This window comes from Passer domesticus, chromosome 9 (assembly GCF_036417665.1).
Source record: "Passer domesticus isolate bPasDom1 chromosome 9, bPasDom1.hap1, whole genome shotgun sequence".
NCBI classification, from domain to species: Eukaryota; Metazoa; Chordata; class Aves; order Passeriformes; family Passeridae; genus Passer; species Passer domesticus.
This window is the reverse complement of record NC_087482.1, coordinates 5,588,093-5,612,993: the sequence shown is the minus strand read 5'-3', so window position 1 is coordinate 5,612,993 and position 24,901 is coordinate 5,588,093. Positions and strand designations below refer to the sequence as shown.

The window sequence follows — 24,901 nt, the reverse complement described above, 5'->3', positions numbered from 1 at the left end:
AAACTCCTACACTTGATTCCAGTTGGTGGGATAATCTATGGATTTTCAAAAAAGGTTGGAAAACTATAACCTTCACTGTGGGTACACTTGTTAGTCTGTTCTTATTTCCATGTTTAACAAAAATAGTGACATCTGCTGTACAGAATAACCTAAGAATCTCTAAAGAAATTAACCTGAAAAAACCAAAAAAGGTAATGAAGCTTAGTAAATATGATCACCCAAGTGCTGAGGAAATGTATGATCAATACAAAAAATACAGGAAATTCTATGTTAATGAGCCAAAAATTATAAGTTGATGCAAGCTTAAGCTTGATCAAAGAAAAATAGGGGGGAACTGTTATGAATAGAAAGTTGTAATTTTTTTTAAGTTTCAGAGTTAAAAAAACCAAGCCAGACCGAGTCAGACTTCTTTAGGTTCCCTGCGAAGAAAAGCCCTTAATCACTCGTTGATGGTGGGTGATTAACCGATTGTTTCCCTGATGCTGGCTGCATACCAAGAAGATACCAAGAGAAACCCTCCAGGGTAAAGAGACAACCCTCCAGTGACACCAGAGACAACATGCAAATGAGAAACGCAGTGCACCCTGGATTGTTACAGTTTTACAGTTTTTATAAGAAAAACCCCTAAAATCACGAGCCATAAGTGACTTAAAGTGACGTCTAAGGATGGGAGCATTGTCCCGTACCTGCTTAAACCTTTTTATTTCTCACTCTAACCTGAAAAGAAACTGATTAAAGAGACCCCCCGGGTTTCTAAACCAACAAACTAAGGACTCAACGACTCTCCCGTGAGGACAGAGTCCCCAGTTCTGTCTGCAGACCAGCGGACAAAACTGCATCATCCTCCTGCTTCGTGCCACGCCTGGGAGCAGCGGCGGCGAGGGCGCAACCCGTCGATTTCTTCCCACCTGAGCTGATTCTTCTTAATAAAGGCATTAAAAAGGAGAAAGATCTCCTGCCCATTTATTTCATTCCCTACTTGCAGTACAGTCGAGAGGCAACCAACATGGCAATTTATTTGTGCTACAACATTAAAGGATTTTCATTTTATGAGTCATAAGTAAAGGAAGCAAAATAAGTGAGTTCATTAAGCCTGTGTTTACTTGTTCTTTTTGCAAATGCCATTTTGTAACATTCTGCAGTTCCACACAGACCAAAGCAAAGTCAAGGCAGGTGGACATGGAGATGCCTAAAATGACAGAGTAGCGGCAGCCTTTAAAGGGCTTATTTTATCTGAAAGAAACAGTTCAAACAAATTAATTCTACCCTTGAGTAAATGAAGCTCAACGCGCCTTTAACAGCCCTTCTGTGTCGGTGAGCAGCCCCAGCCACCTGCAGGCGAGGCAGCGGCTGTGGGGTGATGGTGCCACAAAACTGACCGTGACCTCCCGTACAGAAGGGGAGCACTGAGTGCTTCTCAGCCAGATTTCAGTGCATATCAGTAATTCCACACAGGTTTGGCACCTGGGTTTTTAAAAAAAGACAAAACCCGCTGCCAGAGGGATGGCAGGGGAAGTGAAGGAGGAGGGGGATGCTCGGTGCAGGGCAGCGCTCTCGCAGGGCACAGCGAGCAGACAGGTCTTTGACACTTATTTATGTGTGGGAAGGGCTGCAGGAGTGCGGGGCCGCTCAGGGGAGGTTGGAGCTGCCCACACCATCCTGCCCCGGCTCCCGACACACGGAGCAGGGGGAGTTAGGCTTGGATTTGGGAGATTCGGGGGCGATTTCCACGCTGCAGCCCAGCGTGTCCCGCAGCTCCAGGAGGGGAAGCAGCGATCCCTGCCTGCGGTGCTGCTCGCGGGCTGGCCTGCGCCGCGGCTTTCGCTTCATGAGGGCGATTCAAAGGCTGCACCAAGAGCTGCTTCTCGGCGGGACCGTGCGGCTCGGGCAAGAGCTGCCGGGCCGGGGAGGGGAGGGCACCAGGGAAGCCGTGAGGAAGCCGTGAGGAAGCCGTGAGCGGCGTTACTGCGGGCCCTGCGAGCGAAGCGCCCCAGGGCTGTGGGGCCGTGCCCGCCGCAGGTCACCCGGATGGAGCACATCCCCGCGGCTCCTGCGAGCGAAGCGCCGCCCCGTGAGGCGGTGAGGCCGCGGGGCTGTGGGGCTGCGGGCCGTGCCCCGCCCCGGCGGGGCCGGGCGCTCGGCGGTGCCGTCAGCGGAGCGCCGAGCGCGGCCATGAGCGCGGTGCTGCTGCTGCTGCGAGCCCTGCGCTCCGCCCGGCCCCGGCCCCAGCTCCAGCCCCAGCCCCGGGCCGGCCCCGCGGCCTGCGCACGGCCGCGCCCCGCCGCGCCTTCGCCAAGGAGCTGTTCCTCGGCACGCTGCGCAAGGTGGGTCCGCGGGGGGCGGTGGGGGCCGGCCGCGCCCGGGGGTCGCTGCCCTTTCACCGGCGGACAGCGGGGCTGGCACGCACCGGGGGCTCGTCCGCAGCAGCGCCAGGGCCTTTCCCAGCTGCTCATCCCAGCCCGGGCTGCGGGCGTTGCTGTGAGCCCTCGGCAGGGCCCGGCCCGGCCCGGCTGCCCCGCAGCCCCCGGGTCCAGCCCTGCGGAGCTCCCTGCCCTGGCTCTGTGTGTCCCTCAGCTGCAGCCGGGTAACTGAAGGGAGCCTTTGCACACAGAACAGGCGATGGGGCTCAGAGTGACCCAAACAACGCCGAGAGCCCCTGTGCCTGCCAGCCCCGCGGGTCCCCTGGGCGCTGCCTGTCGCCGTGCTCCCCCTCTGGGCATGCCGCTGAACTTGGATCGCTTCGTCCTCTGGTTGTTCTTCAAGGATGGAGGCTTCTTGTAAATCTCTGCCTACAGTTTTGGTAGGAAAGATTGGTGTTCTTGTGGTGCCTTGAGATGCCACTGGACAAAGAAGTTAAAATCTGAGATGGAACGCTGTATTAAGCAGAGTTTGTTACTGCAGGGCTTAGAGTGTGCATTTATCAGAGATTGCAGGGTGAAGTAAACGGAAAGAAGGAATAACTCAAATCCACTGAAATAAGTTGAGCAATAAAGTCTCCTGCAATGGAGCTTGTCAGATAAGGTGTTAAAACAGGCAGCACTCAGGCTCCACTGTGTTAAACCCCTCTACAGATATGTCTGGAGTGTTTCTTCTCTCAAGTTTCAACACAGCAGCTTTCTGAAAACCTCTAACATTTCACAGGTCCTGAATTTTTGATGCTGATATATTGCTCAGAGTACCATGAACAGATTTGTGTGGACAGAGATAAATTCTTCTGTTTAAAAGGGGAAAGGCAGTAAAAATCAGAAGTGTTCTTCTCACGTAGCCTCCCACTCCTTGTGTTCCTTGTTTGTATTTTTTACCAATTCCAACCTGTCAGGCTGTGCTGCTTCCAGTTCATGGCCAGAACACCCTGGGGATGATAAGGAGTGGTGGGGCTCACTCACCTTTGTCCTCGAGGCATTAGCAGGTGAAATGTGCTGGGTGTTCGCAAGGGACAGTGCTCATGGGCTGAGCTTTGGAAACATCAAACTCATTTTTATCAGTCCCTGAATAGGGTTAAAACTCATGGGTGATGAAGAACTTTTGCATCCTCGTGGTTCTTAAAAGATCTCTTGATTTCTCCCTCATGTTTCTGTTGTTCAGTTAACACCCTCTGGTCTGGTTTTGATGTGAAATAAAGTTGGGTCCTGTGGAGCCCTATTTCTGTTTCGGGACATTTTCCACAATTCTTAATTTGCACAGTGTTTTAGAGTCTTTGCAAGGCATATCTCCCATGATTTTTATTTTAACTGCATGGTTCGTGTATTAAAAATTATTAAATAATTCTCCTATTCTCCTATTTTAGGAAGAAGTTTTTCCTTACCCAGAAATTAGCAATGAAGAACTGGCAGAAATCAACCAGTTTGTGGGACCTGTTGAAAAGTTCTTCAATGAAGAAGGTATATTATTGTGGTTTTATCCATGCAAGTGGTTTAGTGATTACAAAATTATTTCACTATAGCAGTTCCATAAGGTGTTTCAAACATTTAATTTAGTTTATGCATTTATTGCTGCTCACACAGTGATGCTGATTCTGTAGCATGTCCATTTGTGGCTTTTTTGGGAAGTATTTGGGTGCTGATCAGAAGAATTAAATCTCCAAAACGGGAAAAACCAAGGATGTAAAAGAATTCTGGGATAAAGATAGGATTTGAAATTGGTTTTAGCTCAGCTGAATTGTGCTTCTAACTACTTCATACATTGTGATTTTTTTTTTCCTAGTTCTAGTTCCTAGAACTTTATAGCTGTCCTACTCTGCTAAAACTGACCGTGGCAAAATGCAGCAGAGATACTCAGAAATGCTGGCTCGTTGAGGAGTTATGAAAAATCAAAAGCATTTCTGTTTTTTCAGTATTAGAGTAATAATTCCATTTGGGAAAGGCCTTATTACCCGTCTGCATTCCAGAGAGCATTGCAGGGTGTTCTTCCATTCGTGCTGCCTTGGATAAGCCAATTCCAGAGCAATTGCAGAATAGTGGTTTGCACAGACAGCAATTTCTGGGGCAGTTAAACAGCACTGTCTCAGCCTTCCCATTGACAGAGGTTTTCCAAACTCTGTAGGAGTTTGGAGAAGCCAGTGATTGTCACACATCACAATTGGCAAGATCCAGGTGATTTTAACTGTAAAATTGTAGTGTTGCTCAGTGACAGTAAATAAAGGATTTATTCAAATTACATTTTTTAACTCTTTGCTCTGTGGGGGGGAACATGGTTCATGGAGTAAACAGCCTGATGTTTAGGGAAGGAATAAAAGGGTCAAATTATGGAGTCTGGAGAAAGTATGATTCCTGTTTGTTTTCACTGCCATGGTACAGAACAGCTCTCTTAATCCCCCAAGAATCTTAAAATCTCCTAAGAACAAGATTTTCTAATTTCCTCATTTATGTACTTTTTTTTTTCTTGTATTCACAACCTAGACTTAGTTCAGATAGAAAATCCTGAAAATACTTTGCTTATTCCAGTCTTGGAATCTGCTGGCATGCAGAACCAGTAGAAATGTTTGAGAAAATGAAATAAATGCTGCATTTTTCCCATTTCCAAGTCTTTTTCCTGAATATGTCATGAGGACAAACAGGATGGTCAGGCTGAAGCTAGAAAGAAGAAATTCTTGTGAAGCTGGGAATGAGAAGGGTCATGAGTGACTGTGGCCCTGGTGGGGGAATCCTGTAGCCTCCCAGCTGCTCTGGGCACTGAGAAACACAGTGTCAAATGAGAAAAAATTCTGTATTTGTAGTGGACTCGAAGAAAATCGATCAAGATGCAAAAATCCCACCCGAAACCTTACAAGGACTGAAGGACCTGGGTCTCTTTGGCATGCAGATTCCAGAGGAATATGGTGAGTAAATGCCACAGAAGAACATCTAGGGGTGCATTTTGTGCCGCTTTTGTACCTCTCCAGTTAAAGCTGCTACATTCCTGTATTTCTGTACTTGAAATGGATTTTTGGGGGAGCGGGGAAGTGGCACAAAAAATGTACTGAAATAAAACCTGGTGCCTGTTCCAGGTGGGCTGGGCCTGTCAAACACCATGTATGCACGTCTGGGAGAAATCAGCTCCCTGGATGGCTCCATTGCAGTGACCCTGGCAGCTCACCAGGCCATTGGGCTGAAGGTAATGCTGCTGCTCTGGGGCCAGGGCTTCTGCACAGATTGCATGGAAAAGGTGAAGTGAAAAATGTGGGGCTTAGGGGGAGCAAATCAGAATTACTGGCAAAGCATAAATCAGGTTGTTGGTGTCTGCAGCAGCCTCTGCCACTGGTTCAGTGTGAGACAGAAAGGCTGCATAGGAAGTACACAAGGAAGTTACTATTAGGATAATTGTTCTTAGGTGAATGAGTCCAAGTTGTTTTTTTTTAAATTGGCTAAACTTGTCTAAAGTACCTAGAATAAATAGAATTGAAACAGTATCAGGGGGGCTCAGGTGATGAGGAAGGAAAGAATTCAGAAAAGAGGAACTTTGGCTGGCTGGGGCTGCATGTTGGGGGGCCTAGAGGAGATAACTCATCTGAGAGAAAGTGTGTCAGTTTTGAACTTGAATATAGCCATAGGTATTTACCTTTTTAGTGCTGGGTGGATGGCAGAAAGAAGCTTGAAACCACACTCAGTTTGTTATAGCAAGAGAAGATTCCTTGTCGAATTGAGCAGAGAATGCTAATGAAAAAATATTTTAATGACTGACAAATAATACAGTCTTGTTGATTAAACTGTCTCTTGCTATGCCATAAAACTTGCAGATGAAGCTTTCTAAACATGCTGGAGCTTGTCAGCTCCCTGTCTTTTCCCACAGGGTGATGCTGCAAAGTTTCCTGTGCTTGTTTCTGCAGGGGATCCTCATTGCTGGCACCGAGGAGCAGAAGGCCAAGTACCTGCCCCGCCTGGCCTCGGGGGAGCACATTGCTGCCTTCTGCCTCACCGAGCCCGGCAGGTGCTGCTGCCCCACAGCCCCACAGGGGCTCACTGCCTTAGCTGCATTGCTTCATACCTTCAGGCTTCTTTATCTGGGGCCCATGGCTTCAGTATATACATCTGTGGCTTAGTTTTGGTATTTCAAGGAACACTCCAATTACTCTTTCCCCAACATGCTGCTTTTGGCAGTGTCCATGAAATCCTTGATTCTTGTTCTCATCCCAGGAATTCATTTACTTGAAAGGATGCTTTGTGCTACGTCAGAAATAATGTGCTGTGACTGTTCTGGGATGCTTTCAGTTCTTATTCAAAATATAAAAGCCTGTTTTGAAGGAGCTACCAAAACTAAAAGGAAGAATTTTTGTTGTCACTTAAGTGAGAGGCTCATTGTGTGTTCACATAGCTCAAAGTGTAGCTCCAAAATGTTGCTTTTGTGGCATTCTACACAGTCTGGTCAGGTTATAATCCTGATAACATGGTAATGAGAAGAAATGTCCCCTCAGGTAACTTTTAGAACTGTTCAATCTAGTGAGCTTCCTTGTTAGTTAAAAGCTAAAATTTATATACTGCTATTTGAGACCCCCTCCTTTTTACAGAATAGGAAGAGGGGGAATATGCAGTTTTGTTTTTTTAAAGCGTGTTTACTTCTTTAAACATTAGTAACTTGTTTGTTTTCTAGTGGGAGTGATGCTGCATCCATCCAGACAAGGGCAACCCTGAGTGAAGATGGGAAACACTTCCTGTTAAATGGCTCCAAGGTACCTACTCACAGACTGGGAACAGGAAAGGGGTTTCTTACAAATGTAGGAAGTGTTCTTGTCTTTTGCATCAGTCTGGAACTGGGAGGTTTCCAAGCTAGAGGAGAATGACCCTGTCAAAAAGATTAGGCACAAAGGGACTAGAAAATTATTGTTAGAGAATTACTGCATTAAACTCCTGGTAAGGAAAATGGAAAACTACCCTGGGTTCTTTCTCTGTTGGCCATTTGTGTGTTCAGCTTCAGGGCGGGTTGGTTTCTTAGTAAATCAGCCCCTTCCATGACAGCTTAGGTAAAAGGAAACCTGAACCTGTATTTGACATCTCTTCATTCTGCAGGCTAGATTTTAAAATAAAACTTGATATTTAATTAGAAATAGGTCTGCTTGGAACCTTTCTGTTAAAAGAAACCGTGACAAAAGCCAGTCTTGAAGAAATCAGAGATGTCCTGGTTTCAGCAGTATTGGATGCGTTGCAGACTTGGTCTGTAGTTGTTGATCCATTTGTGGTGTGAAGAGACCCACCCTGGGGGAGAGGCTGATCAGAGAATTTCTCATCAGAGTTAATTTTTGGCCACAGGGTTTGTCCAGTCTGCATTGCCCCTGTATCTCTCAGGTGCCAGCAGCAGCAGGATGGACCAGCTTTTGTGGAAATGCACTGTGGATTTTAATTTAATGCATATTGATACTACATTCTGGTTTTAAAGTTGCTCTAAACTGAGCACATGTGGTCAGCTCTCCTCAGAAATGTGCTCACCCTGGGAGCAGACCCTCATTAGAACTGAAGGGAAGGAACAGCAATTTTTCAGCACTCTGTTCTTTTCCCAGCCTGTTACAAAACCCTGGAGGGCTGTGCCCACAAAATCAGCACATTTACCTTTCTTACACATCTTCCCTCTCTCAAAACAGGTCTGGATCTCCAATGGTGGCCTGGCCAGTATTTTCACAGTGTTTGCCAGGACAGAGATTGTGGACAAGGACGGGCAGGTGAAGGATAAAATCACTGCTTTCATCGTGGAGCGGGACTTCGGGGGCGTCACCCATGGGAAACCCGAGGATAAACTGGGCATTCGAGGCTCCAACAGTAAGAGCCACCTAAAACTGTTAGCAGAACTTGTTTTCATAGTTTAAGGTTTTATTTTGGTTGGATCATCTGAATTCAGGGGCAAATCAATACGTATTCCATGTTACAGTATAAGTTTCATGTTTCTTTAGCTGGCTTTTCCCAGGAGCCCTTCCTGACGCAGGGTCTGAAATAAGAAATCCAATTTGTGGAGTTCATTCACTGTGCAGTGAAAGAAATCATTCAGGAGACTCAGTGGCCAGTAGGTTTAATCTAGAAGTCCACGTTCTTCAGCTCTTCTAAGCTTTGTAATGATTGCATCTTTTCACCATCTTGGTGACTGTTCAGTCAGTTCCTTAGAACTAGAAATAAAGACCAAACTGTAGTTCTCTGTTTACACAGTGTATATTCATAATATTTTAAATATTTTACATCAATAACTGATGTCAACTACAGCCTTTTCCCAAATTCTCACTTCTTTGGCGAAGCATGTATAATTCTGTCATAAACAATGCATTAGGAAGACTTCATTTCCTGCTACAAATAGTGACTTAAGTTCCTGAATGTCTTTTAAGTATTTCTGTGTCATATTTGATCAAGTGTTAATTCTGTGTTTCAGCCTGTGAAGTACATTTTGAAAACACCAAAGTGCCTATAGAGAATGTAATTGGAGAAGTTGGAGGGGGATTTAAGGTAAGCAGTGGAGAATAACTACTGGTGATTTATAGAAGTCTGAAGGAGGCTGTTTCCCCCCGTGCTGAAGTTTCCTTGTGGGTGGTGTGAGCACTGCCACACTCTAGGGTACAGGAAGAGAGATTCCCCCATTGATCTGTAAATTGGTGTCACTGGACAGTGCACAGTGTGCCATCATCTCAGATTTCTGTGTTTCTTCTCTTCTTGTTGGGCTTTTGGTTGTTTGTTGTGGTGTCCCCTCAGAAGAGGGAGTGACTTCAGCTGCCCTTCTGCCCTGAATGGAGGACATGTCCTCTGCTGGTTCCAGAGCAGAATGTGGGAAGGGAGACACCCTGGCACAGGCTGTGTGGATGTCACAGGGAGTGCTGGAGGCATGCCCAGCTCCAAGGTGCCCTGGCTGTCAGGTGCTTCTCCAGGGCTGCCCTGTTGCACAGGGAAATGCTGGCAGGACCCCAGGAGAGAAAACCACAGGTGGCCTTGCTGTGTAACCTTTCTCTGAGAGTGTGACCTGGGGAGTTGCTAACCTGCTCTTACTCCTTCTCCATTTCTTATTCCTGCTGTAGCAGGCAAGTCCAGGCCTAAGTGCTAAAAGAAATTATTTTCCTTAATGTAGTAGAGATTAAAAGAAGATTGTTATGGTGCCTTCCTGACAAGTTAAAATGTAGGACAGTGACTTCTTTCCTAACAGGCTTTGACATGAGTCACCCATGTTGAGAAACAACACTACAGACACCAGACTCCAAAATCTATTTTTTTTACGTTATTGGTCTGTATTTCATTTCTATACCTCCTTTCTTATCCCTTCTGTGATGTGTTGCTGAAAGCCACCTGAGGCAGAGAGCAGCCATCACAGGTCAGCTGCAAGGAGAAATACTGTGGTTTTCTTCATCTGATAAACTGGAGCCGTGCTGTCCAGCTGGAATGTTGTTTACCAGCTGCAGATAAATGCATTTTTATCTACATTTTACCTTCATCTAATTAGAGATTATTTCCAAGTCACCGGATCATCTACTTCAGATACAAAATTGGATGTAATGGGTGGCAGGAAAAGCCCAGTTTTGAAGCATTTTCCTTGGGATGCTGAGAGCTGTGGTGGCTGATGTGAGGGCACTCTCCAGGACTGGCAGTGTGTCCCAGTGAGGAGTGAAATCCAGGGAACACAGAAGCAGGAAGCAGTGACCTAAGGAGAATGTGGCCTAAACCCCATCTGTTTCTTCACAGGTTGCCATGAATATCCTCAACAGTGGAAGATTTAGCATGGGCAGTGCATCTGCTGGAATGATTAAGAAGTTGATAGGTGGGTGAATTGGGAGCTCTGCATGGCTGGGTGCCAGCAGAAACTGCTCTGCCTGAGGCAGATCATGCAAGACATTCAGAGTGGGAGCAGGAGTCTTGACCTTGTCATAACAGGCTTTGATATCTTTAAAACACGAAAATATGGTTTTGAAAAATTAAATTAAAAGCCTGCTTGCAGAGGTTTTGAAATAAAGGTATTTTTCCTTTTGTACAGTGTAGATTCAGTTCATAGAGTGGGAGGTTATTGCCTCTGTTGGACTTCCCTGAGGTAAAATGTTATTCCCAACAAAAAAACCTCTGTACTATTGATTTTAGAAGGTGTAATCTCCCCTGGAACCTCCCACCTGAATAACTGGCTCAAAGCTGCACACAGTAACTAGGGCTAAAACTGCTTTCTGCCAATTATTAGCCAAAACAGTAACAGAAGTCTCTCTAACCAATTAGCACCAAACCTGATCACTTCTCTTAAGAGTACAGGTTCATACCTCTGGTTCAAAAGCCTTTGACAGGCTGGTCCCACACTTGGTCAACATCATCAGTGTGAGGGTGATTTTCACAAAGTGCTGCTTCTGGAACAGCCAGGGGGCTCCTGGGCACAGACTGGAATGTCACCGCCCAGGGAAGGACACCAGCTGCTGGAATGGTCTGTCACAGCCCTTCTGAGAATGACTTGTTTTTCTTTCTTTGAAGAACTGACATCAGAGTATGCTTGCACCAGGAAACAATTCAATAAGAAACTCAGCCAGTTTGGATTAATTCAGGTAACAAAACATGAAACACCTAAATCTCTGTGCGAAGTGCCAGGACATAGATTGCATTGGGTGTATTTTGGCTGTACTGGTTTAAAGGATTTGCTAGAAATTTGTGTGAACCTGGTGCTGACTTCTGTACACTGATCTTTTAAATGTCCAGAATGATAAATGTATAAAAGTATTTTTTATTTATTGTTGTTTCAAAGTGGTACTTTTTATTGATTGATTAATTTGATGATGTAAAACATATAAGAACTGCAGGTCTTTTTAAGTTTGAGGGTTGATTGTGGACTTTTGCATCTGAATTTCTGTACGATTCCTCCTGTTGCTGTGTGGCAGGAGAAGTTTTGTTTGATGGCTGTGAAAGCCTATGTGATGGAGAGCACGGCTTACCTGACTGCAGGGATGATGGACAGGCCAGGCTTCCCTGACTGCTCCGTCGAGGCTGCCATGGTCAAGGTAACCAGGGCTGGGAAAAGGCTCAGTGTTCAGCCTGCAGAGGGCTGAGAACTCAGGGCTGCATTTAGAGGAGAGAAGCACTGCAGCCAGGTGGAATGACAGATACTGTTCTGTCTGTACCCCACAAGCTCAGACTCGTGCAAAATAAAACCAGCAGGGAACAGGTTGAGAATGTCACAGCCGCTGAGCTGGCGTCTGAGGAGGCCTCACATGAGCACTGGGACACTCAGTCACACTCCAGCTGCCATCCTGGCCAAGCTGCTGCTGTGCCAGCTTTCCCAGGGAGCTGATGGCACAACAAACCCTGTGGAATATCCAGGCTGTGGCTGTCAGGGTGTCCCTCATGGTCACTGCAGAAAACTCCTGCTCTGGGCTCCAGCCAAGCAGCTGCAGCTGCTCTCCCTGTGTGGGGCTGCCCCTGTCCCTGGAATGTGGAGAGTGCCCTGTGCATTGCATCACTAAATTTGACAAACCCCTGAGCCACAGGGATACTGCTCCAGGACCGGTGTAACACACAGAAAACGCTGCAGCAGTGTCCTGTGGATACAACCCCAGAGCAGGGCATCCTGTGTTTATTGCTGATTTATTATCTACTCTCTGCTGATCAAACCCTGTTCCATGGCAGGTGTTCAGCTCTGAAGGTGCCTGGGCATGTGTGAGTGAGGCTCTGCAGATCCTTGGAGGCCTTGGCTACATGAAGGATTATCCTTATGAACGCTACCTCAGAGACACCAGGATCCTGCTCATCTTTGAGGCAAGTACCAGGATCCCCTTTTTCTGCAAACTGCAGTTCACACCTCCTATAAAGGGGAGTAGAAACCTGAAGGTTTGATTGACCAGGATCTTGTTCCTTCAGCTGCAAAGTCTCTAACAGTAAAACTGCAGGACTAACCTTGTTTTCTTTGGAATATCAATAGTAGTTCCCTATAATAAAATAAGCTATGATGGCTTTTACAGACTGACCACAGTGTGAGTTACAGCAGTAACCTTTCCTCTTGTGTGCTTCTCACAAGAGAAGCAGAGAAACTCATAAAAGATCAACTTAGACATTTAATTAACTTATTGATGGCTATTTAAATTAAAAGAAAGGTTGGTTCTGAAGCTTGTTCTCTTTCCAAGCTGGATTGTCAGTGACCCATCATGTGCACATCAGAGTCACTGTCAGACTTGATTTTAACTCAGCTCATTTTGAGCAGTTCTACAACTATTCAAATATTCCTTCACTGGAACAGTGCAGAGCATTTTTAATCAAAATGCATTTTGTCTGTTTTCTTTTACATTGGGGTATATTTGTGTGTTTAATGATGAGGGGCTCAACTTCTGCAATGCCCCATGAAATCAGAATTAAAACTGAGATAAAGCAAAAGGCGGCAGTTTATGTGTGGGGAGAGTCATCATGTGATACTGGAGCAGTGGGAAGAGCACAGGGGCACAACAGACCTGCTTGGAAAACACTATTGTAAACTCTGGTTACCCACCTTCTCACTTTCTCTTCTGCTTTTTCCAGGGCACCAATGAAATCCTGAGAATGTACATTGCACTGACAGGGATGCAGCATGCAGGGAAGATCTTAACTGACAAAATTAAGTATGTTCTTATTTATTCTTAATAGTTTTAAATAAACTAAACAGAATCAGATAACTTTATAGATAAGAGGACAAACTGCAGGGAATACCTGCAGTATTTCTATTTATTGTCTGTAAAAGTTCACTGTTACAGGGACTCTGTGTTTTTAATGGGATGGTTCATAGATTTAGGAATTGTAGCATTTAATGCATTTTATCTTGGACTTTTACACAAGCTGTAATTATTTCTTTCAAGACCAGTAATTAATATTTTGTATCTGAATGAAGTTGTATTGACACAACAGCTGCATTGTGCATATTGAGTACTGGTCTCTGGAATTCCTTGTGGGTGTCTTGGAGAGCAGCTGATGACTCTTAAGGCTCCACAGTTGTTCTCCAGACTTCACAGCAGTGGATCAGGACTTGGTGCTAAAGTATTTGGAATTCCAACTGGTTGTGTCTGAACCTCTTGGAATTATTTTAACAGCCATTCTTTCCACAACATTTCAGAGCAATCAAGAAAGGAAACGTGGGAGTGGCGCTGGGGGAGTTCCTGACCAGGTTACAGGACACCCTGGGCAGGAAGGTGGATCTGGGGCTTGTAGGTGACAGTGGGGTGGTGCATCCCAGCCTCCAGGTAAGGGCCTCTCTGCTGAGCTCTTGTGTTTGTTCCCTTTGCTGCTTGCCACAATTTCATCTCCTGGTTTTGCAAACCAAAATGTATACCTAGGGGCAGTGAGATTTTCCAGGGTAAGAAGATGTTGGCACCATGACAGGGTAAGAAGTTACAGTTATTGTCCAGGTATCAAGGGAGGATGAAGGCTGCTCTAAGCCTGTGTTTATACCAAATCCAGTTTTAGATCCATTTGGATAATTTGTATAAATTGAGCCTTCACCATATTAAAGCGTTTTTAATAGCTGCCCTTTGTTATAAGGTTAGTTACAAAACAGGAGTTTTTCCTGTTTAATTGGAACAGAGTTTCAGGTCAGAATGACTGTGAATTACACATACACATACTTGCTTAATCACTTAGGAAAAGGTTTTTATGACCAAAAATGAATGTTCTGTTAATAGGAAAAAGATAAGGTATATTTTTCATGGGGCGTTCTGTTAGTTACTTTTGTTATCATAAGCCTATACTAAAAGTTACTGAGAGTAAACTCCAGAAAATTGTAATGGATCTTTGAGAGAAAGAAATGTGCCTGTCTGGCTTTTAGCAGCAAGGTGGATGAATGTTAAAAAAGAGAAAATCCAGTATCCTCTTTAAAGGGGGTGGGGGTATGTTGCTTTTCTGTTATAAGACTACTCAAATTGTTCTATTTTGTGTTTTGTTTTATAGGAGAATGCCAAGAAACTTGAAGAAAACGTTTATTATTTTGGAACTACAGTCAGGGGCCTGCTAAGTAGGTTTGGCAAGGTAACTATTTATTTTGTCTGTTGTCTTTGTTACTGAATAGTTTATCCTCAGGGCCCCACTGGAACCTGCAGGGGACTGAGTGTGGCAGGACCAGCACTTCCTTCACATGACACCTTCTCACTGGGTGTGAGAAAACACACTGACATTAGGTACTCAGTGTAATGGGCAAGTTACATTGTTAGAACCAAAACCAAAGTACCAGCACCCTCAGTGAATTGGTTGTTTTCTTCTTGTGTAAGCACAAATCCTGCTGCTACAGGCATTTAACAAAGTGGTTTAAGGCACACATCAATATTACAATTTTACAAGTAGAATTTAAAAGGTGCAGCTTAGTAAACCCAAAACTAACAATGATAATTTCTGACCTAGGCTAGAACGGGTTTATGCGAAATAAAGCTGGACCTAAACATGAAGTATGGACAGTGATATTTGGTTAAAGTTTTAAATTGGCAAACCACAAGCAGATAATGATTTTCTCTCTCCCAGACAATAGTGGATGAGCAGCTGGTGCTGAAGAGAGTGGCAGATGTGGTGATTAATTTGTATGCAATGACTGCAGCCATCTCCCGGGCCAGCCGCTCCATCAGCATCGGGCTCAGGAACCATGACCACGAGGTGAGTGTCCCTCAGCACCAACCATTCCCACTCAGGCTGTGCTCCTGGCAGCAGGCAGGCTGCATCTCTGGGGAATTACAGCAAACTCTCCCATAAAAGTGCAGCAGAACGTGGCTAAACCTGCCAGAGTGCAGGAGCCTCTCAGGGGCTCTGCTTGTTGAGCTGCACACTTTCAACATGTTTAAAATACTTCTTTAACACATACACAGACATTTAGAACCTCACCACAACTCTGCACGTTCTCTCAAATCTGTTAACACCATGCAGTTCTTCCCAAGCTCTTTCCATATAATCATTAATAAAAACACATAAGCACAACAGTATTTGGGCAGCACAGCTCAGGTCAGGACAGGACAGTGCTTATTTAGTAGCTCATGTAAAGTTTCATGGTAACAGTGGTGTTGCAGCACAAGAAAAATTTGCTCCAGATCAGTGTGAAAACAAATCCAACGTGATGAAGGTTTGGCTTTGGCCTTGAGACTTTGCTCTTTGTGTGAGCCCTGCTCTGGATTGATTCCCAATCAGTCTTGGAGTAGCTTCTGGGCGAAGGCTCATCCCAGCCCTGAGCCTTGGCAGTTCTCTGGCCTCAAAGGGACAGCTGAGGCTGCACTGCACATGACTGGGGTTCAGGGCACCATCATCAAAGAGCTTTGAGATGTTTCAATTACTGTATTCTTACTACATGGTTTTTGTTATGAAATTCATTCACTATTTTTAAACTCAGTTTTACTCCTTTTCCAGGTGCTTCTTACAAATATCTTCTGCACAGAAGCCTATTTCAAGAATAATTATGCCATGGCTCAATTAGAAAAATGTAAGTACTATAAAATAGTTCTTACGCTCTTCTGTCTTTCAGACTGTAATCAAAAAAAGGTGAGTTTGATGTGACCAACAGAAGAGTTTGGCTCCGCTTTTAATTGAAACAAGCAGCAGAGCTGGAACCTGTTGAAAAGAGTCTTCACTTCATAGCTAAAGCCAACTGCAAGAGTTCCTTATTGAGGAATATAATATCTACATTTCATGTATATACTTCTGACAAGTAGCTGATAGAAATGAGGGATTTGGACTCTTTGGGAAGTACTGACCAGCTGGGCATTGGGTCTCTGAAGCTCAGTCTGTAATAACCAATCTTTTTCAATAGAGAATGTTCAGTTTCTTCCTGGCCCTCACACTCTTGCATTTGTGTTCAAAAACACTTCTTGAAAGAAATTTACAACAGCTCTTTGTGGTCCCTTAGTTGACTTTTCTCTCTTTCTCCACAGATGCTGATGAAAACCTGGATGATTCCATTAAAAAAGCTGCAAAGCAGATCCTGGAGAAGAGGGCATACATCTGCTCTCACCCTCTGGACAGGACCTTCTGATTCCTCCCTGAGAGCAGGCACTCATGAATGTCAGTCAGGGAGGAATTTGCTGCAGTTCCAGTATTTGGCATCTTAAAAGCATCTGTTATTTAATGTCTTTACTAAATGTAACTGTGTAAAATAAAACTTCTTTCTAACCAAAATTTCATAGGAAAAGGATAAATACAGAGATTTCATTTAAAGCTGAAGTTATTTTATTACAGACATACATATATATATATATATATATATATATATATATATGTCTGTTTCCCCTGTAACTGGATAAAGACAGGTGAGGTTTAGATGGGGAGATGTTTCTTCCTAGGAAGGGACTGTGGGGTTTCTCAGTATTTTTGTACTTCAATCAGCTGCTCATTCACTGAGCAAGCCTGAAAGACTTGGGTATACCTCTGTTTGAGGATTCCAGGATGAGGGAAGAGATGAGAATCTTGACTCCATGTTTCAGAAGGCTGATATATGAGGATATTATATTAAATTAAAGTACTACACTACAACTATACTAAATAGGGAGAAAGAATTCATCAAAAAGCTGGAAGGGAAAGCAAAGGAATGAATAACAAATCTTGTGACTGTTCACAGCTTTAACACAGGTGGCTGTCATTGCTCATCAAGTAAAAACAATTTCACATGCTGGGTAACAATTCTCCAAATCACATTCCAAAGCAACAAAACATGGAGAAGCTGAAGCTTCCCAGCTTCACAGGAGAAAAGACCCTGGAAAAAGGATTTTTCATAAAATATGTCTGTGACACTCGTAGAATGAGAACAGTTCTGTTTGGGAGCCCAAACATTGGTGCTAAACAGGTTTATTCTCAGTTTTTGGGGGCAAGAGGAAAGAACTGAAGCCAGTTACTGTAAAATGCCTGCACAAGCACCAGTGCAAATAACAGCCAAAGGAAGGATGAAGCCAGTCCCACAACCACAGCCCAAGCGGCCAGAGATCCTCCTTCAACCCTGGCTGCATTGAAACCCCACTGACTGCCAAGAAGAAAAGCGCCCTACTGAGAGCGAGCAAACTTAACCCTCTGCCAGGACACAAATTTAGAGGGAAAAAAATTTAAAATCCCTACACCACCAGACACACTTCCCAATGAGAAGGGTTGGAACACTCTGTCCCCCAGCACTTCCCCGGCAGGCAGGTTCACAAAGGTGCTGGGAGCTAAGCTGTGCCCTGCGAGGGAACAGAGCCAGCCTCCCTTCAGTGGGAGAAGGCGCGGCCTCAGCTGTAGCCCCGGGTGCCTGCGGTGGCCCAGGGCACGGCCATGGCTGTCAATGTGTTGGGCTGCAGCACAGGGCAGGCCGGAGCTCAGCAGCCTCAGCAGAGCCCAGGGCCGCGGCCCTTCCCTGCCGGGGCCCGAGCCTGGCCCGGCCCGGCCTGACCAGCCCGGCCTGGCCCAGGGGATGGGCTGCGCCCGCCCGCTGTGCCCACAGGCTGGGCCCAAGCCTTTGCAAGAGGCTTTCTCCCAGCTTGGCAAAACCTCGGCCAAGTGTCCCTGTGCTGTGCTGAGAAGAGTAAAAAACCCCTCAAATTTAACCCTGCTGCCCACCGCATGAGGGATCCCTGCACACCTTAGGAGAGGCCATCAATACTCCTTTGTGCCTCATGAGGGATCTCTGCACCCCTCAGCAGGGACCCCAAAATATCCCTTTGTGCCTCTTCAGGTCCAGGCCCAGATGATGCCACAGAAGGAAATGTGCCCTCAGCCCAGGGACGCTCAGCATGGGCTCCCCCATCCCCTCGGGGCCCCGCCGCTGGGCACAGCAGCCCCTGCCTGGCTCCTGCCTGCCCACACCGTGGGCATCCACGGCTGCTCCTGGGCATGGAGCTCAGCCACTGCTGGTGCCGGGTGGGCTTTGCTGGTGCTACCACATGGACATAGCTGTGAAAACTCTATTTCTTTATTTCAACATAAAATGTGGGCCAAGCTTTGCCCTGGCAGACAAGGGCTGCCCACCTTCAGTCCTGGCCGGGGAACAGGACCAGGGGGCTGAGGGGGAGAGGGTCTTGTTGTGGAGGGGTGGGTTTTGGGACGGCCTCATGACGGTGATGCAGCCATGGCGGGGCAGATAGGGGCAGAAGGGAAGAGCTGGGATAAACTGCCAGGATTTCATTGCCTCTGTTTTTAGGTTCGTCGTCTGAAGATGCACAGGAGCATCTGTGAAGAGAGGAGGTGGCTGAGGCCCCAGCTGCCAGTGGCGCACAGGGACCCTCGTGCACAGCAGGGCCCAGAGCTGGCAAGGCTCCCCAGCATGGCTGGAGCTGCTGGCACAGCTGGGCCCAGCTGGACAGCTGCCCCTCAAGGCCCCGGCCAGCAGGGCACGGCTCTGGGCAGGGTCCTTGGCCAGGAGCGGGCCCCAGAGCGCCTCTGCCTTTCAAGGGCAACCTCGGCCCTGCTCTTTCTCCTCCCCACCTTGCTCTGCCTCTGCCCTGTGCCCCTGGGGCTGCTCTTGGCCAGGCAGCCTCAGTGGGAGCCAGCTCTGGCTGCAGCCCCAGCGGGGCCCCCAGGACAAGGCCCAGCAATTGAGAGGCCAATGGAAGCACTGGGCAGCAGCAGAACCCTCAGCAGAGTTATTAGGAGAAAACCATGGACTGGCCACAGCTCCACTGCAGGCTCTCTGGGAATGTTCCCTGACTATGAGCAGCCTTTAAAGAAGAGAGTTTGAGGCAGAGAGTTGTAAAACACTCACCGTTTTATCTTCCAGCAATACCAGATTCCAGCACAGAACATCATCAGGCACAGTGCCACACCAGCCACAATGGCCATCAACTTCATCAAACAAGCTGTTCCCCAGCAGAAAGCTCTTCTCATGCTTTTCCAGATGATGTCAGAATGTGTTGAGGTGCCGGCTGCATCTGTGGGAGCAATGGGGAGCGTGAGCCCGTGCTGAGCTGCACTGCTGAGCTGGCAGCACGGTGGATACGGGCAGGACGTTCTTTGTTTCCCCCAGAGCTGGGGCCTGCAGGCACCTTGCCGGCCCTTGGCACAGGCTGTGCCAGCCAACAAAGCCCAGCAGGCCGGGAGGAGAGCCCGGGGGCAGCGCAGCTGCTTGGGCAGTGGCTGCTGCCAGGGACACGGGCCAAAGCCATCCCTGAGCAGCCACTGCCAGCCCTGGCCCTCCCTGCCCCGTGACAGCTCCCCCAGCCCCAGGGGACAGACTGTCAAAAAGTCCACAGCCAGCAAAGAGATTGTCCCAGGAATTGTGTGCTGCTTTTCCTCTCTGCAGCTGGTCCCAGAAACATCCCTCAGACTGCTGTAAATGCCCACACATGGTCTGATCAGCCCCTATGCTTCTCCACTCTGCTCTCAGAAATTCTGCAACAAATCCACCAATAAATTCCAGGTTACATCTGTGAATTGCATGCTACAGTTTCCTTCCTTTTTTCCCAATACCCAAAAGTTTCTATAGATAATAATGCCCTTGAGGATCTCTGATTATTTTCTTTTTTTTTTTTCTTTTATGAGACATTTGAAACAGCTTTATTTGTTTTAGTTTTGGCAGGTCGGGCTTTTTCCTTAGTGTGATGGTTTACTTATTATCTACATTTAAACTTGTTTTTATTAATGGTCATTTGCTCCCTAAGCAATTATTTTGACAATCTGTCATTCACTTCTTAGTTAATGTTCCATAGATTAACAACTTGGACTCTCTTTTTATAGGAATATAAAGACTTCAAAAAGCTGTATTTTTGATTTTGAGGACATTCTCTCTCCCCACTCCCAGCTTATTAAATGATCATTTTTGAAACATCTCTGAGGACATGTGGAGTTATTTGAGAAATGCTTGGCTTAACCTGGGTATTGGATTATTATTTTCAGTGCTATAAACCTACATTGCTTCCAGGTTCACACCACGGTCCTGATTTGTGGCTCACTGCATGGATGACTGTCTGAATTAAAACAATGTTTGTGAGGCAGCTGAAGAGCTTAGACCTCAGAGTTTAAAATTCCTGGGAGGGGGAGGAGGAAGAAAGGATAAAATCCTGATTCAAAGGGTTTTTTCTCACTTCTAGTATGCCAGAAGTATGGTAGACTACACCTGTCTTCAGATGTCATTTACTTACAGAACAACTCTCTACAGTGTCAGACTGCAGGAGAAATGTCTCAACACTTTGCCTCCCAATGCATCAGCTTTAATTCTAGTGAGAGGTAGCCTTAATTACAGTCTGATTTGAGCAAATCAACAAAGCAGTCTTGCCATTGTGAGAGTGGCAAGAGGAATTTGCTTGTGAACAGATGAATATGTCCCACTCAGTAATGAACAAAATTTGCCCTGACTTGGAAGAAAATAGACAAGGAGCAAGCAGTATTTGGGGTTTATCCAGGGATAAATGTGGCAAGAAGCTGTAACAACTTAACCTGTTTTACAGAACACAAGTACTGATATGGCAAGTAATGCACCCACATGAAGGGATCTTCAGGACATTCCTTTATTTCTCTAACCAGGAATGGGCAGCAAAATGCTGGCATTTATCTGAACTGGAAGCCATGTTCCTCTCCTGTTTCTCCTTGAGCACACTGTGTGTTATTTGCAGACTTCACTGTCCAGCCCATCAATCCTCTTGTGGTCAATTGCTAAATGGCACAAGTACCAAAATACAGGTGCCAGCATAATCAGCCCAGCACTAATGCAGCACTGCTTTGATGGTGCACAGGAGCACAGAATGGCTTGGCTTGGAAGGGACATTTAAAGGCCATCTTGTCCCAATGGCCTGCAGTGAGCAGGGACACCTTGAACTAGGTCAGGTTGCTCAGAGCAGGAGCTTGAATGTCTGCAGGGATGGATGTCCACCTGTCTGGGCAACCTCTGCCAAGGTTTCATCAGCAATAGTGTAAAATATGTGTTTCTTTCATCTAGTCTGAATTGACCATTTTTTAGATTAAAACCATTCCCCCTCGGTCTGGTCATGAAAGGCTCTACTAAAAATTCTGTCCCCATCTCTTTACAAGCCCCCAGAAGGCCCTGAAAGGCAGCAATCAGGTGTCCCTGGAGTCTTCTCTCTTCCAGGCTGAACACTGCCAGCTCTCCCAGCCTGTTTCCAAAGCAGAAGGGCTCCAGCCCTCAGAGCATTTAGTCCCTCCTCTGGACTAGATCCAACAGGACCGTGTCCTTCCTGTCTTGGGGACCCAGAGCAGGATGCAGTACTCTGTCGTGGGAGAGACCGAGACACTACAAAGCAACACAGTCCATTTCCAGAAGGCTTCAAACCCTGTTTTTATTCTAGCCTGCATGCTTTTTCTGCATTCTTACAAAGCTGTTATGTTTACACTTTATTCATTGGTCACAAGAGACAAGCAAAATGCTCATTGGAATAGGGAGTTGCAGGTTTCTCTTATTTATCCTTCTTTCTTTCTTGGTTTCTATGATCAATGACATAGAAAATTACTAGAAAATTCTTTTAGTTGTAAACATGGATCCTCCTACCTAACTTCTCGATGGTTCACAGAGGTCACTGTAAAACGTCTTCCACAGTACTCCAGGTGGGGTCCCACCAGAGCAGAGGGGGGGAGTCACCTCCTTCAACCTGCTGGGCACTCTCCTTTGGATGCACATGGCTGCCTCATGTCCAACCTCTCATCTAGCAGTACCCCCAAGTCCTTCTCGGCAGAGCTGCTCTCCATCCCTTCATGTCCCAACCTGTGAGATCAGCTGAGCTGGGACTGTGTCACAGCCCTTAGGCAGAGCAGCTGAGCAGGATGAGCTCCCTTCCAAAGAAAGCAGAACCCACTCCACACAACTCCACCCTGGCCATGAGGTCACAAGCAGGCTCTGAGATCACAGAGGTCCTAGAGCCCCGCGGTTGCACAGCAGCACAAGGAGCCAGCAGTCAGTCCCTGAGCACAACTGTTGCGGCGGCAGCAGCAGCGGTGGCAGCAGCGGTGCTGACATTGGGACAGCGGAGTCAGGACAGCGGTGGCAGCAAGAGCTGCGGGACTGGCAGAGGGCAAGGCAGCATGGCCCTTGCTCTGCGCCTCCTACTCCTGCTCCTCCTGGCCGTGGCCCTGCCTGCCAGGGCTGCACAGGTGGCTCCACTCCAAGCGCGGCGAGCAGGTGAGCTGGCTGCCTGGCTGCCCTTTCCCACAACAGCGCTCCCTGCTCCCCGGGAAGCGCTGGGGATGGTTTTGCCCAGGGCTTTAAAGAGGATTTCCTCTGTGGCAGGGACAGAGCTGCCATGGGCCTGGGGCTGCTCCAGCCACCACCCCAGGGGTGTTGCACAGGGCCTGCAAAGAGGGTGGAGAGTGACCAGAGCCAGTCCAGAGCTCCCCAGGCCCCTGTGCAGCTTTGGCCTTGTCCACTGACATCTGGCAGCCAAGGCCTTACCCGACCCCCTTGCAGTGCCCAGTTCTCTAAGGGAGAGGGGAATCCCAGCACACCATGGAAATTTTCTGATCTTTGCTCCCTTCTAGATTGGGATCGTGATATGGCTTATATGGAAAAGCTAGTGCATAACAGTTGGAAGACTCCAAAGCATGGTGGAGGCATGTTCTTCATGTGTCTTTCCTGACAAAATAATTGGTGTCCAAGTGGCAAGAGCTCCCTCATGTGCTATTTCCCTTAACATAATCTCTTGATTTAAAGTATCTGGAAATCTGGCTATGCTCCTTTCTCGAACCATGAATGATCTCACAGGATTGCAATCTGTGGGAGGAAGGAGCATTTAGCTGTCCATCTTCCTCCCGTGTGCCATGCCAGTGTGTCCTTCCGTGTGCTCTGTGCAGCCCGGCAGAAGAGCAGAGAGGGAAGGGGCCGGGCCCAGGGCTGAGCCCCGGAGCTGAGCCTTTGGCAGCTCCTTTGCCAGCCCCGGGGATCCTGAGCTGCTCCTGCTGCCACTGCCAAGCCCTGGCCCTGCCTGTGGCTCGGTTTAGAGCTGCTGGCAGCTCCAGGGAGTCCTTTCTGCCCCGAATGCCCGGCAAGGGGCTGCTTCCATCCCAGTGTGGGGCCACTGCAGGCACATGTTCCCCCTGCCCCTGCTCCTGAGTGGAAGGCAGAGCTGAGGGAGTACCTTGGAGGGCATCAATCACCCAGGTGCCCTCACTGCCACTCAGGCCTGAAAGAGAAATGGAGCAATTTTCCATTAAGGTCCTCCTACAATGAAGAAGGAAGAGATGGCAGGCCGTGGTGGGTGCATTTCCCTCAACCTACCCCTGTGTCGCAGCAGCCGGGGGCTTTGGCAACACAGCGGGAAGGGATCCATGGCAGCCTCACTGCCCCGCTGCTGCTTTCACACCCTGCAGGGCTGTTTCCCAGCCTGGCTTGACTGCAGCTTCTGCCCAGCCCCTGCAGGAAAGCATTTGGCATCTGCTGCCAGGCAACCCAAACTGCACCATGGGCCATGCCCACCCTGAGATCCCTTGCAATTTCCCAGTCTCTGAGCACATGTGGAGGGGCAGCTCCATGGAGGAGGGAGGACCCTGGCCCAGACCTAACAACCTGGCCATCTTCCTGAGCATTATCCATGACTTCACAAGTACTGATTCCTGATGATGCAACCCTCCACAATGCTGAATGGTTCCATCTGGTCCAGCTGTACTTTTTCCTTTCCACAGCAATGGAGCAAAAGTCCATGCAGATGGCGCCATATCATACTGGAAGCAATGGCTCTGTGTCAGATTCTGATGGAGGAAAGGAGGAGTTGCCAGACATGAGCAAAGGCATAGGAGGTAATTGCCGTGCTGGGCTCAGCCCTGGGCAGGGCTGTGTGGCAGCAGCTCTTCCCCCAGGGCCTGCCCTTGGCTTCCAGGCCTCTGGAGCTCGTTCAGAGCCCCAGGGAAATGGGACTGGTGCAGCAACGTCCCTCCCGCTGCAGCTGCTGCAGAGCTGGCCCTGAGTGCCCAGAGGCCCAAGGCACAGGAGCAGCCCCAGCCAGGGCCAGAGCCAGCCCTGGCTCCCGACTGGGCAGGGGCTGCGCTGGCTCCTGACAGGGCCTGAGCCTGTCCCCTGGGGCTGGGGGAGCTGTCACGGGGCAGGGAGGGCCAGGGGTGGCAGTGGCTGCTCAGGGATGGCTTTGGCCCGTGTCCCTGGCAGCAGCCACTGCCCAAGCAGCTGCGCTGCCCCCCGGGCTCTCCTCCCGGCCTGCTGGGCTTTGTTGGCTGGCACAGCCTGTGCCAAGGGCCGGCAAGGTGCCTGCAGGCCCCAGCTCTGGGGGAAACAGAGAACGTCCTGCCCGTATCCAGCGTGCTGCCAGCTCAGCAGTGCAGCACAGCACGGGCTCACGCTTCCCATTGCTCCCACAGATGCAGCCGGCACCACAACACGTATTCCCAATGCCCAGGATGGCCTCGGAAGGGGTTTCTATCAGGAAACAGGCTGCTGGCTAGCAATACTGGCATTTCTGCTTTGTTTGGAGCTTGTCTTCGTGTTGTGCTTGTTTGGAATCCGGTATTTGGAATCGGGAAGAGAAAACAGTGAGTGTTTTGTTGCTCTCCCCCTCCAACAGCTTCTTTTGAAAGTCTAACGTGGTCAGGGAACATTCCCATTGAGACTGCAGTGGGGTTGTGGCCAGTCCATGATTGTCCAAATAACTCTGCTGAGG

The 24,901-nt window shown here is 47.7% G+C and overlaps 1 protein-coding gene and 1 long non-coding RNA gene across 2 annotated transcripts; one reads left to right on the top strand and one right to left on the bottom strand.

Annotated features, from left to right (window-relative positions):
• The first annotated feature begins 2,751 nt into the window (after positions 1–2,751).
• LOC135307565 (complex I assembly factor ACAD9, mitochondrial-like) lies at positions 2,752–16,508 on the top strand. Its single transcript, XM_064431972.1, has 17 exons — positions 2,752–3,881; positions 5,216–5,317; positions 5,486–5,592; positions 6,305–6,405; positions 7,066–7,144; positions 8,051–8,225; positions 8,824–8,897; positions 10,119–10,194; positions 10,884–10,954; positions 11,285–11,404; positions 12,030–12,158; positions 12,912–12,991; positions 13,480–13,606; positions 14,310–14,387; positions 14,874–15,002; positions 15,744–15,816; positions 16,265–16,508. Exons 2-17 carry the CDS (start codon positions 5,296–5,298, stop codon positions 16,363–16,365), a joined length of 1,542 nt encoding a protein of 513 aa, XP_064288042.1. The 5' UTR covers positions 2,752–3,881; positions 5,216–5,295; the 3' UTR covers positions 16,366–16,508.
• Positions 16,509–18,251: 1,743 nt separating this feature from the next.
• On the bottom strand, positions 18,252–22,144 carry LOC135307070 (uncharacterized). The gene is made up of 3 exons (XR_010367806.1): positions 21,793–22,144; positions 19,057–19,222; positions 18,252–18,524 (listed from the first exon to the last, which is right to left on the bottom strand). It is a non-coding gene; the product is annotated as an uncharacterized LOC135307070 (long non-coding RNA).
• Positions 22,145–24,901: the final 2,757 nt, after the last annotated feature.